Source organism: Parambassis ranga, chromosome 7 (genome assembly GCF_900634625.1).
Source record: "Parambassis ranga chromosome 7, fParRan2.1, whole genome shotgun sequence".
NCBI lineage: Eukaryota > Metazoa > Chordata > Actinopteri > Ambassidae > Parambassis > Parambassis ranga.
The window spans coordinates 21,077,648-21,091,074 of NC_041028.1; the positions used below are offsets into that span (position 1 = coordinate 21,077,648).

The 13,427-nt window shown below is 44.2% G+C and overlaps 2 protein-coding genes across 6 annotated transcripts; one reads left to right on the forward strand and one right to left on the reverse strand.

The window, feature by feature from the left end:
* Positions 1 to 511: 511 nt before the first annotated feature.
* dazap2 (DAZ associated protein 2) lies at positions 512 to 4,198 on the reverse strand. Its single transcript, XM_028409880.1, has 4 exons — positions 4,020 to 4,198; positions 2,796 to 2,914; positions 2,481 to 2,720; positions 512 to 2,365 (listed from the first exon to the last, which is right to left on the reverse strand). The coding sequence occupies exons 1-4, from the start codon at positions 4,030 to 4,032 to the stop codon at positions 2,237 to 2,239; spliced, it is 501 nt and encodes a 166-aa protein (XP_028265681.1). The 5' UTR covers positions 4,033 to 4,198; the 3' UTR covers positions 512 to 2,236.
* Positions 3,731 to 13,406, forward strand: pou6f1 (POU class 6 homeobox 1). Of its 5 annotated transcripts, none has more exons than XM_028409879.1 (11): positions 3,731 to 3,771; positions 6,270 to 6,368; positions 7,665 to 7,836; positions 7,980 to 8,116; positions 8,462 to 8,687; positions 8,805 to 9,064; positions 9,146 to 9,274; positions 9,598 to 9,834; positions 9,920 to 10,055; positions 10,143 to 10,311; positions 11,539 to 13,406. In XM_028409879.1, the coding sequence occupies exons 2-11, from the start codon at positions 6,315 to 6,317 to the stop codon at positions 11,879 to 11,881; spliced, it is 1,863 nt and encodes a 620-aa protein (XP_028265680.1). In that variant the 5' UTR covers positions 3,731 to 3,771; positions 6,270 to 6,314; the 3' UTR covers positions 11,882 to 13,406. The 5 variants fall into 5 exon arrangements, with proteins under 5 accessions (XP_028265680.1, XP_028265679.1, XP_028265677.1 ...); XM_028409878.1 differs by lacking the exon at positions 3,731 to 3,771 and adding an exon at positions 4,267 to 4,298; XM_028409876.1 differs by lacking the exon at positions 3,731 to 3,771 and adding an exon at positions 5,325 to 5,683 and having other exon boundaries at positions 5,841 to 6,368.
* Positions 13,407 to 13,427: the final 21 nt, after the last annotated feature.

The window sequence follows — 13,427 nt, forward strand, 5'->3', positions numbered from 1 at the left end:
TTCCAAAATAACTTTTATTCTAAACTTACATTTTAAATTTTAAGTTTAGTATAAAAACGTTAAGTGCACCTAAGTTCTTTTTTCAAAGTATTCCATCTTTGACACGTCTCAGCAAACTGTAGTGACACTCGTCTCCTTTAGTAATCTTAAAAGATAGAATGTGTACTAAAGTCCATCACATCACTTTAGTACATACATCTATTTTTTTTATTTCTTTTTTTACAAAATATTGTAAAGAGAATCCCTGAACTATAAATGTCCATTATCCTTCAACAAAGGGTGTGATCCTTCTGCTGGCTGTGGTTGGCATAGCATCTACTGGTGGGTTGGAGTTTTACAGTACTTCGTATTGCTGGGACAAAGCCACCGTTAACGCTGCTTCACAAACAATCAAGAGCAGAGATGGAAGAAGGAAAAAGAGAGATAGTAAAAGTTTTGAGAGCTGTGGCCTTGGAGCAGGAACTCACGAGAACACGGGGTCTGTTGATGGGTCATCCGGTGCTGCAGCAGGTCTGTGTGTGTGAGCTGCACAGACGAGGTTCGTCTTAAATAACACTGAAAATCACCAGCCTTTATTTATTGATGGCCACAGCTGTTAAAACTTGATATGATACGTCGGATACCCAGTGACACCATGACACCAAATAAGATTATCTACAAATACTAGCGAAGGCTGAAGTCTTATTTGCCTCAGTGAGAGTCTAAAGAATGTCAAATGTCATGAAGACAAGCAGCTCTGCGTACAGCCACAGAGCCTCTGAACACAGGCCACTCAACACCAAACCTCCTGACTACAATGGATGTTTTTATTTTTAAGTTTTAAAAATGTTCAAAAATGTCACAGCTTTCTTTAAAAAATGCATGAAAACAGAAACATGAGTAAACGAAGAGTAGCCCCCCGTCTGCATCTTCTCAGATAAAAAGTGTTTTCATCTAAATACAAAGTATGCAGCAACTTGAAAGATGCAGATGACCCCGAGTCCTGGCAGACCCGAGGGTTAGGCGTAACATTTTGTCAAGGATATGTTTGCTTTTAAATTGTGACATTTTTAAGAAGTCACAACCAAACACAAGTGCCTTACAGACCGGATCTTTGGTACAACCAGCCTCATTGGTTATACTAAGAAATTTATTAGCCTAACTACTCGTGTAGAAAAGAAAAGAAACCACTGGAGTATCTGACGGAGCCTCCACACCTTGGTGAAAACTATATATAAAAAAAAATGATGTGAACAAGGGAGGAACAAGGGAGATGCTGAAGCCTGTGCAACAAACCAGTTAGTGTATAATAAACTCTGGGTATCCGACTGAAACACAAACAAAAAAAGCTACAATGTTACACCAACCACCCCTTCCCATTCATCGTACTATTTGGATTGACTTTAAATTTCTTTCCTTTAAGTTTACTGAAGTTAATTCTTTTAATGTGGGGCTGTCCCCAGTGCTCTTTGGCACTTCACTATGTTCATCTACAAGTTGCCCAACAAGGTACAGTAAACCACTTTAGATATTGCGTTAAATCTTTTTGCTTAAATTTATTTCATTTACACGTGATTTAAATAGAACGCTCTGTTCTCTGTGCAACAAATTCGCCGTGGTATTTTGGATACAGTGCAAAAGACAAGACAATTCTAGCTAAAAGCATCCAGGATGCTGATGTTTTTTTTGTTGTTTTAATAGCTGAGAAGTCATTTCTCATACTGGTATTTACATGGAACTATTACACACCTATTACTTTAACTACACTAAAAGTTTTCAAAACAGACAAATAGAGAATTTTTTTTTTCTGTTGCGCTTTAACTGCATTTCACTTTCACCATTAAGCTGCTAAACTATATAATGCAGGTCGGATATTTGAGCTTTTCATTTAGGTAGATTTACAGGAATACAAGAACATCTTAATGTAATTAGTGACGATTTGATCAAAGGACAGCAAATGCCTGTAAGGGATCCAATCTGGAATGATCACTATGGAACAGATTCTACAACATTGAAGATTTTGCATTTGTCCTCTCCAGGCAGTGGCATTAAAATCATCTGATCTCTAGGTCAGAAGTGGAGTACTGTACCTTTCACAAGGGCTCTAAAATATTACATTCCGTTAGGTGATATCAGTATTGTGGCATGGCCAAGCAGCCTGAAGAGGGAGGCGAACAGGATGGGGGGGGGAGGAGCTGGGGCATCATCTGGGATGGGGGCACGGTTTAGGCATGGACAAGGAGTTGAGAAGTTGCTGTTACCAGATGGTATAACCTCCACTGGATCCACCCAGGAAGAAGTTATTCTTGCGCTGTGCCATTACAACGTTGGCACCCTGCATGGCAGCCAGCTGAGCTGCGTTGGGAGGGTGTCCAGGAGGTGGGGGCTAATGAAGGAAAAGAGGGGTTGATTGCAGTCAATCAATCAATCAATCAATCAATCAATCAATCAATCAATCAATCAATCACGTGGCTTCCTTAAATCACTCTGTGGATACTCACTGGGATGGAGACACTGCTGCCAGCTGTGAAGCGAGCACCAGCATCAAAGCCACTGTCCACCATCACTGTTGACCCGGCCGGGTAAACAGCGCCCATGGGGTAGTACGCCATGGGGACATTCGGCCCCACTGACATGTGTGGCTGCATGGGCATGAACATCTGAGCAGCAGCGTAGGGAGATGACATCTGAGGCACCTGACCAGGCACCTGAGGTGGAAGCACATATCTGGGCTGGTATATCTGCAAACACAGATACAAAGTGTTAAGGATCAACCATCTGTTGGGCTGTCATGCAACTGTCACTGCAACATTTACCTCAGAATATGCAGGTGGTGTGTCGGTGTAAGGAGGTGCCTGAGGAGACATTTGCATAGCAGGAGGGTATACAGGTGCAGTGCTCTGCTGAGGGTACACAGCCTGCTGTGGATAGGAACCTGCAAAACAACACTTCACTTTAAGCAAGTCCTCACAGGGAGTGACACAGAACTCCCAGGTAACGTGATGGATGGTGGAGCAGTGGAGAATTCTTTGGTTTGTCACTTTATATTGTACTTTGTATTTTTTACTTTTCATGCATTTTCCCCATTGTGGGACTAATTAAGGGTTTCTTAAATCGTAAGGTTTTCTTAAGCAGTGAATATGTCTCCATGGATATCAGCAGCTGATCACATCTAGTTGATGGTGTTTATATATGGAAGTCAAGAATCCTGGTTAACATCCATCAATATTTTTTAAAAACAGTAGAGATTTCTCCATTTCCTACATTTTGGCCACATGTTCTTTACCAGCAGAAACTAGTCAAACCTGGATTAGGGCTCCAGAACATGATGTTGTTTTATGTACCATAAAAACCTAATTATACAGAATTAGAGACACATTTAATATTAGTTCATAAAAATTGACTGATAGAAAAAAAAACTATAATGATCAAATTAGAAATTATTATGACCAGAATATGAATGTATTTGGGTAAAATCAAATCATTATCAAATATAATACCAGGTTTATGAAACGTTAGTAATTTGGGATTTCTTTGTCTTCTCGACACAAGTAAAGCTCATTTGCAGCCATTGTCTGATCTTTAGCCTAATCCGGAAAATAACCTGAAATCAATAAAATCCGTGGGAGCAGGCCACAGTCACAGCAGTCCGAGCAATCCTAATAATATAATATTTCAGCCATTGGTACAGATTCAGATCTCCGTGCTGGGTGACATCAGGAGAGCAGCAAACCCTGACAGTGAAGTCATGTCAGCTATGCCTTTAAAATCTCCACGTACTAACAAAAAAATGTATGACCTAGACTAATGATACAAAATATACGGCGACATTAAACGTAGGCATCCATCGGTAACGGCGAACACACCGATGTATGTTAGACGCCTCGGTTCAGCCACACTGTTTCCCGTAAAGCGTCAGTTTATTGTTATGTACGTAGCTAAACGTGAAGTCCGCTCCTGATGGCCATAACGACACTTCTTCATCTCCGCTTTTACATCGGACAGCTAACTACCGTCCGAACCGGGCTCTGGAAAAATACCTTTGTTGTTCATTGTTGTGGACTGGTCCAGAGGCTGGGGAACACCACGAATGAAGAGAGTTCTGTGTATCTTGTCACGGCCCTTTTACAGGTTACGGCTTCTCACAATCGTCCACTTCCTTGTTTTTCAGCTTCTTGTTGTTGTGGAAGTTGTGACGTCACCCGTTCTCTCTCTGCGGTTCGACCGACGCAATCACGCTTTAGGACTGCACGCGGGCGCCCCCTAGTGGCAGAGAGGAGAGTCAAAAGCAGGAGGAAGGACGAGAAGACGAAAACAATGTGATATAACAGGAAATATGACATGTTTTCCACGTAGATCTTTGTTATCGTTATTATAGCTGCAATGTAGCCGTAAATGTGACTGATGAAGAGTAGTATTTGGTCAGTATATGGTCAGTTCTATATATATATATATATATATATATATATATATATATATATATATATATATATATACTTTCCTTCTCTTGGAGTGTTTTTAAAACAAATAGGAAAGGAAGCAAATTAAATTTGTTACATCATCATTGCAGTGCTATTTAATGAAAATGAACATCTGGGGTTGAATGAACGGCTGAATTACATCTTATTATTATCATGTACTGACTATTTGTTCAGGTGTTAAAACTAGTTCATTATAAAACATCAGTTTAGCATCAAATGAATTAATTATTCAAAACAATATTTAGTCAACTCTGTGTTAAATATTGCTGATCTCAATTTTTTTTTGCTGATATCTGAGATGCTGATGTTGGTCATTTCTTCCCTGTAGTATAGAATTAAGATACATGAGATGAGTATTTCAAGTTGTTGAATGGATTATAGCACTGAGCTTTATTTGCAGATAATATAAAAGAACAACAGTCAGTTTCTGACACGGTGAATATAAGTCAGTGTCAATGATATCATACCTCTCTACACATATATACAACAACACATAGATAAATCATTTAAAAATGTTCAAATGTTGCCATGTTATATGTCAGAAATACCAGGTCCTGGTTGCACCATATTGTAGAAATGTAATGCTTGTAGCTGATGAAGCAGATGTGTAGTTGGTTTTATCCAGCTGTCACACGTCCAAACACAGAGATATTAGATATATTCATTTAGACAGTGCACACATGGCGCTATTTTTTCAGTTCGACTCTGAGGGATTTATGAAAAATCAGAGCTCCTGAGTGTGTGTGTGTTTTATTTTCATGTAGTAATGTGTAGACGTGTGTGGTGGAAGCAGCCAGCAGTGATTCGTCAGTGAGCCTCCGCTGTGCTGCGGCCCCTTTAAGAACATGGCCGCTCTGGAGCGAGGCAGACATTTTTCAATGCAAGATTTTTTTCTTGCATAAATTATGTTCATGACGTAGTGCAAAAGGCCAATTTTCTGGCAATTTTGTGCGACTTTACAGCTCAAACAGGATTCCGTGAGAGACCCCCCCTCCTCGGGGTGTCTGAACTGTTGCAGAAAGGGCATCGTCATTAAATATTAAGAGAGGAGATCCTAACGTTGCAGCCTCCTTATCAATGCAAATACCTCTTTTGTGTGGCAGTCACAGCGCTGTCTGGGAGCTGAGATGAATTTTTAATTATGTGTGACTGAAACAAACTGTGACAAGGAGCTTTTTTGTTTTAAAGAGCCGGGGATCAGGGGAACAAGCTGCGTTTCCGCGGTGAGTTGATAAAAACCGGACTGATGTAGCTCCTTGCTCGCGCATCGCGGCGACATGGCGAGAGGAACGGACTTCTGTTAATATGCAATGCTCGTAATTAGCATAATTTATATATTTATGATAAAGAGAGGGAAATACATAATATTCCGTCTCCTAGACACGGGTCGAGATGATTTTCTGTCGCCGGGGCTCCGGTTCTGGTGCTTGTCCTCCTCCCCCCCAAAAAAGTGGCCGACGCGGCGAGACTTTTACTGGGCTTGGATGGGGGTGGGAAGCCGCTGAAGTTTGGACAGATCCTTTCTAACGGGGCCTGTGCAGCAGCAGACGCATCCTCTGGAGTCTGGATGTGATCCGTGATGAACCTGTACCCACTTCGTGTCCCGTAAAGCGGCGTGCTGGGTCACGTTTTCTGCAGCTTTACAGTGCAACACACACACACACACACACACACACACTGTGTGGCCTGTTTATAGTAGGCCCCCTCCAAATGGTCCCTGGCCCTGCAATGACAGAAATAGCCATGAATAGAAACCAAGCAGCAAGTCTGGAGTGGGATAAGAGTTTGTGTGTTTGTTTGTTCACACAGAATGCCAGCAGGACAGTGACAGGGACCGTGGTGGAGCAGCCAGCCATGACCTCCCAGGATCCGCCTGCCAAAGATGCCCCACTTACTGTCAATGAGCAGGTAACACTCACAACACTGAGCTGTGATTGATAAGTTTGTGGCCCAATGTAGAAGGAGACACACATGCTGGAGATTCATGGGGGCAGAACCAGCAGAGGGTGCTCCACCTGTACAGCATGGTGGAGGAGGAGGAGGAGGAGGAGTGGGGCTGGAAGATGATCACCATCATCATCGTACAACAAGGAGACAACAACATCTAGGACGTAACACACACAGAGTCCCAGAGGACGACGCTCCTTGGGCCAAGAGACACTGCACCGCCAGCAGCTGTCTGCAGCAGTTTGTAACCATGGGTGGAGACTGAGGAGCAGCACCTCCACCCAGAGACCAAAAAACTGTGGAGACAGTCTCTGAATCAGTGAGGTCTGCATCAAGGTGACGGCCTCTGTTTTCTGGTGGCTGCAGGGGGACGACCTGGATGAAGGGTCACACTGTTACAGGGGTCAACGAGGATGAATCCACCACCCTCCTCGTTGAGAAGGATGGTGGATTTGGCACCTCCATCCAGGAGATGAGGAGCCAGCTCACCGACTCCTTCTATGTTCGGCCACAAACTTCTCAGCCACGCTTCCTTTATCATGACAGTGAGCACAGCCAGACACAGACACCACTCACGCTCCGTCACCCTCCATGTGCCAACACGCTGCACCATTATGGAATGATGAACTCAGCTGTCCATTGATCAGGGCCCGTGTCTGTGTTTTATCACCTAATAATACCTGCTGCTGTGCCTGTGAGGGTCTTTAAACTGCCGTGCTTAATAATTAATTGTGGTTTTTCTCTCTGTAGTAACACTCTGTGTAGACATAGCAATGCACAGGAAGCTTGGAGGAAGCACTGCTTGTGCTGCTTGTTGGCTGATGCTCATTTGTCTTGTTGTACTCATGCTCTTGTCGTTTGTGTCTTTTGTTTCTTTCTTTTCGTTTTGGGTCGTTGTGTCCTAACGTGCTCGGCTTCTCTGTCCTCCTTAGCCATTCACTGTCTGACTGCAGAAGTCTTTTTTCAGCCATTTAAACCCTGCACTTTGAAATTCCCTGGCAAAGACAACCAGGTATGCATCCTCCTCTACTCTTCCTGCATTGTGTCTCTGCACATTGTGCTGCAGCCAAGGTTGTGTCGCTGCCTCACCGCTAGGTTGTTCATCATCAGTTTAATTTAAGTACCTGTTGTTATGATCAGGTGGAGGAAGGCTTCATTTGAGTTAGATCATTGTTCATATAATAAACTGTTAACTAACAGCACAGTTGAGAAGAACTCTTTAGCATCTCGCAGCTTTTCATTCTGATTGCTGTGCAGGTCATTGTGATGTCTGGCCATGAGACCATACGTGTACTAGAGGTTGAGGTGGATGCGGATGGAAAAAGGGAAGGAGGAAGAGCTGACGAAGGCGTGGCTCTGAAAACGGAGCAACCTGACGGCGGCAGCATACAGCTGGGCCCGGCGGTCCTCCCGAGCTCTGTGGGTGCAGGTAAATCATACCAGGTGACGATGTATAGCACACCACGTGTTACTCACACATACTGTACATAGCTCTGTTGTAGTGAAATGTTAATGGCAGCTGCCTGAACCTGAAATGTCAGTAAGAGCCAACCCTGTGCTGTGCTCCTGCAGTGCTGGGAGAGCAGCAGGTGGTGTCTGTAGAAGCTCCGGCCCCCGCCGTCCAAACGCTGACTCCCGCTGTTCCCATCAGTGTGTCGCTGCCCCAGCCACAGGCCGCCATGCCCATCACAGTGCAAGGCTGTCCGCAGGTATGACTGAGAAACGACACACTCATTAGACATTAACAGGACTGAGGAGGAGCTGTGTGAGAAAGATATCTGTTTGGCTTTGTTTCTTGTTGCCACTTAGAGGCGATTTTAGGTGATTGACAGGACTAACAGCCTGAGGCAGTTCCCCCGGTGTGTGCTGTGAATGTGAACAAATGAGAAAGTTGATCCCAAACACCTGAATAAATATCCTGAGGCTGTAGAACAACAACAGCAACAGCACGGTGCAAACATATTACTGTTAAGTTCTGAAAGTAGAGCCTGTAAAAGTCCAGACACTCCTCCTACAGTCACTACGTGTTGATTTAAACCTGTCTTCTTCACCAGGTGCTGACCCAGGAGAGTCTGGCCACACTGATGACTGGTATGATGGCCCAGACCGGGTCGCTGGGCCAGCCGCTGCTTATCCCTCTCAGCATGGCGGGCTCCCTGGGCGGTCAGGGCGGCCTGGCAGTACTCACTCTTCCAACCACCAATGTAGCCACTCTCCCTGGGCTTGCAGCGGCTAACCCGGCAGGAAACCTCCTCAAGCTGCCCTTTGCTGGCCTTCAAGGTAAAAGTCTGACTCCTCTGCCTGATTGCTAATCCAGCCTGAGCTGTCCTTCCAACTCCTGACATGATGAGCTCGGTTTCAGTTGTCTCTGTCTGAAGTACGTGTGTTCTCACTCAGCTGCCACAGTCCTGAACTCTGTCCAGCCTCAGCTCCAGACAAATGCACAGACCATGTTCCAGCACCAGGCGGCCTCCTTACAGCCAGTGCAGGCTGCTGTGCAGCAGGTGATGCCTCAGCAGACGCAGGTCACCAATGCACAGGTGACTGCTGCTCAGGTAGCGGCGGCCCAGGCGACGGCTGCTTCCACCTCCGTCTCTCAGTCCAACATATCTGTGGCAGCGCTGCAGACCGCGGGACTGTCCCTCAACCCTGCTATCGTAAGAAGGCCACTTCCTGTGTTTCCATCTGTTCCTCCGGTTTTTATTTTCTTATCCTTTCTTATGAACTCTACTTTTCAGATCAACGCCGCTTCACTGGGGGCTCACCCACAGTTTCTCAGTTCACTTACGTCCACCCCCATCATCAGCAGTGCCATGTCCAGCATGGCTGGCATCACCAGCCAGATCATCACAAACGCACAGGGACAGGTGGGTGGCCCCCCTCAGGAGTACTGGTACTAGTGAAGCCTGCTCCTCACGCCTGATTGGTAAAATGGCCATTACAGACTTTGAGGAAAGTCGTTTGCACGTTCATTTCAAGGACGAAATGTCTTCATGCATCTTCTGTTTTGTGTAAAACTGGCTCCTGCGTCTTGTTGACATCAGTCAGGAGTGCAGTATGAAGGCAGTGGAGCATGAGGCAGCTTCTGTGAGAAGTGATTGTCTTCTCAATAATCAGTCTCAGCTTTACCGCAGCCTGTTCGATGTATTTATCTCCTATGACCTGATGTGTGTGTTTGTCCTGCTGACAGGTCATAGGGACCCTCCCACTGTTGGTGAACCCGGCCTCTCTGGCAGGAGGAGGAGCTGCGACTCCCACCCTCCCCCTTCAGGGTCTCCAGGTCCAGACCCTTACCCCACAGCTGCTTCTCAACACACAGGGCCAGATCATAGCGACTGTCGGGAACGGGCCCACTGCAGTAGCAACATCTGCTGCAGTTCTGCCTAAAGCCGCCGCCCCTCCGACTCTGGCCAAACCGTGCTCACAGGTAGGCAGAGAAACAGCCATGCTAACGCTATACTGTACCACAACAGACATGTAAGGGTCCTGTTCGCTGTCTGTTTCCCTCCCAGGCTTCAGTGACAGCTGTCACTCAGTCACCGGTTGTCATTGCCCCGCAGCCATCTGTACTGAAGGCCGCCACCACGCTCTCCTCCTCAGTCCCCATCACCTGTGGAGACATAGCAAAAGTGGGCCAGCTTGTCAGCAGTATGTACACCTGCTCTCCTCTGTAGGCATAGAGCTGTTTTAAGTACACTGGGTTGTTATTTTTAACCAGATTCTTCACATTTGTAGAACCCCAGCAGGCAGTCAACAGCGAGGAAGGCATTAATCTGGAGGAAATCCGAGAGTTTGCCAAGAATTTCAAGATCCGTCGGCTGTCCTTGGGGCTTACTCAGACACAAGTGGGTCAGGCTCTTACTGCGACAGAGGGTCCAGCCTACAGCCAGTCCGCCATTTGCAGGTAAATTACCCTGCTCTTCCATATGGAGGCTTTTTTTCAGTGATGTGGTGTAAAAATACAGATTTAGTGTACTTTAGACAGCAGAGATGGATCGATGACGGGGTGTTCACGGTGCATTTGGCAGACCTTTTTCACTGCAGACATTGTTGGCTCATCACAGCAGAGGAAGCAGAGGTAGAATATCAATGATGGCTGTTTCATCAAGCAAGAGCCAGCGCCCTCTAGGAGGATTCATACATGCTGTATGTATGGCTCACCCTAAACTCACCCCAAACTGTTGCTGTGACGCTGCTCTGGTCCCCAGAGAGGATCATGTCCTAAAGAAGTCCTGTAGTATTAGTTTTGTAGGAACATTTTGTTTAAACGTCGTTGATTTCTTCAAATAACAGTTTAATAAGCAGGATCAGGCCCAGTGTTCCAGTTATTACGGTGTCCTGATCCTGGCTTTAAATCATTTGAAGAAGTAAGTAGGTTGGTGTTGCCCTTCAAACCTGGTCATTTTGAGTTCATTCAGATGGAATCATTAACTTTCTCTATCATGAACTAAAGCAGTGGGTGGTCTCAAATATTTGCTGTCATGCCAAAATAATAAAAACTATATTAACTGAAAAAAACACTGACATGTTTCAGGCAGTTTATAATGCGTTGGTTCCTGCAGTGATTTGTAGGCTACAGCAGCTGACTTCCAAAGTGTGCGGCGTCTCTGTAACTTGCAGTGCATATTATCCTATATGCGCTGTTTTGCCGCGGTTCTGCAGACACTCTGGAGGCGGGATCATGCAAGCTATCTTGGCCAGTTTAGCACACTCGGGGTAGATTTAGCTGAAATCTAATGAGGGATTTGCTGTTGCCTCTGGTCAGGGAGAAGCGATGGCATCTTGTTGCGCACTTGTGGCGTCTGAGCGGGGCTGCAGCTGACCTGTCGTCAATTTGTTTGATTCAAAATTCAAATTGTACTCGTAGGGACTATTTTCACCGGACATTCTGACGGGGCAAAAAAATACCTGCAGATTTAAGTAAACCCAGGTCAGTACTTGAGTATACCAGGATAAAATGTGGAGGGTGTTTGATGGTGTCAAAATTTGCATACTGCCCAACCCTACTGTAGGTCCCCCTGCCTCCCCCTGGCACCTCACCTCGCGCCCCACTATTTGAGAAGTACTGAACTAAAGCTACAGAGCATTTAGTCATGGAAGTCCACTTTCTGTTTTCCGGTTCTGTTTGCAGGTTTGAGAAGCTGGATATAACCCCCAAGAGTGCCCAGAAACTGAAGCCGGTGCTGGAGAAGTGGCTGGCTGAAGCCGAGCACTGGAACCAGAAAGGCCAGCAGAACCTGATGGAGTTTGTCGGCGGCGAACCTTCCAAAAAACGAAAGCGGCGTACTAGTTTCACGCCGCAGGCAATAGAAGTCCTCAACTCCTACTTTGAGAAGAATGCGCTGCCAACGGGTCAGGAGATTACCGAGATTGCAAGAGAGCTGAACTATGATCGGGAGGTTGTGCGAGTATGGTTCTGCAACCGGCGACAGACACTGAAAAACACGAGCAAGATCAACGTCTTCCAGGTTTAGTGGTGACCTCATTCTATCCTTGTGGGAATGAATGCAGCAGCACAGACGTGGATTGTGTTGTAAATATGACTCTTAACTTTTTGAGAAGATTAATTAACAAAATATTATAAAAAAACAATTCATTGAGTGTATGTGTACACTACTTCCTGTGTGGTGCATATGAAGTCAAACTGCATGGTTCTTTTATCATATCGAATATGATCATATGTCATATTTAAAAATATTTGAACTTTTATACAAGTGGTTTTATAGGCTGCCCTTAAGTCACATTGATTTTAGTTACATTTATGTATGTCGCTCTGACAATGGCTGATGTTAACGCTGATATTTAAAATAACATGCTTTGGCCATAATGGAAAAAGTTCGAAAAAGCTGCTCATTTGCTGAACATACATATAATTCAGACTCTGTAGACTCCAGGTAGGCTCATAACATGGAAGGAACTCACCCTGCACAAATTACAGCCTCCACCACCAGTGTTTTGGGACAATCATGATGTTTTTTGATTGATAATCACAAGGATTTAAGCCCCGTCATCGGGCTGTGATGTGTGAGATGTGCCACAATGTGAGGAGTTCTTAAGGAGAGTCTTAGCTTGGGCCACAGCTACAAAGTTTCATGAACCTCCCTTGATTTATTTGTGATATGAGCACAGTATTATTTCATGACTTTCTTCGTGTTTGTTCGCTGCTTTGACTGATTTCTGAACAGCCTGACAACGTTTCTGCTACATCTTTCATCTGGAGGTGAATTGTTTTTGCAATTATGATATTGACTTTATGTGTTGTTATGTTGCCAGAAACATCAGTGCCAGATTTTGATTTAGATGCTCTAATTGATTATCTGTTGTTGTTTTTTTTTGTAATGGATTGTTGTGTTATGACAATTTCTTATGTCCATTTGAACGAGTTAGACGACAGTTTGCACATTCATTCTGAAGTTATTTCCTGTAGGAGCAGTGCTATGGCCAATTTTTTTGCCTATATTTCAAGAAATATTTGCACTTTAGAGACAGCAGGAAGGATGAAGGGATTATAGTTTTCAGTTATGTTTGTGAGAGAATTTCCTTTTTGTATGTTAATGTTTCATGAGCATTAGGGACGCTCTGCAAAATGTAGCAGTACTGGCAAAATTGCAATCATCAACTTAGACAAGCAACATCTATCATTAAGATTATATTAAATAAGATATAAAATACTGCAGAATATAAAAGCTAATATGAATTATTCTATGCTCCATCTCACATGGCAGTAGGTCTATAATACGGGGGACATAACTATTAATAATACTAAGGTCTTGCTTTAACATGCGTTCACCTTCATGATCAACAATATAAGACAATATATAATATTGTTTAATATACTAAGTTATCCAATAGAGAAAAATTTAAATTAGATTATTAATAAAAATGTAAGCTGTTATGCATATGATTCCACATATAAGCACATGTAAGTTCAGTTCTAAGTGAGACAAGGGAAAAACAAAGGTTGAATGCTTTTTGTCATTTTCTGTAAAAAAATTAAATAAACCCTGACTTTACTAATTA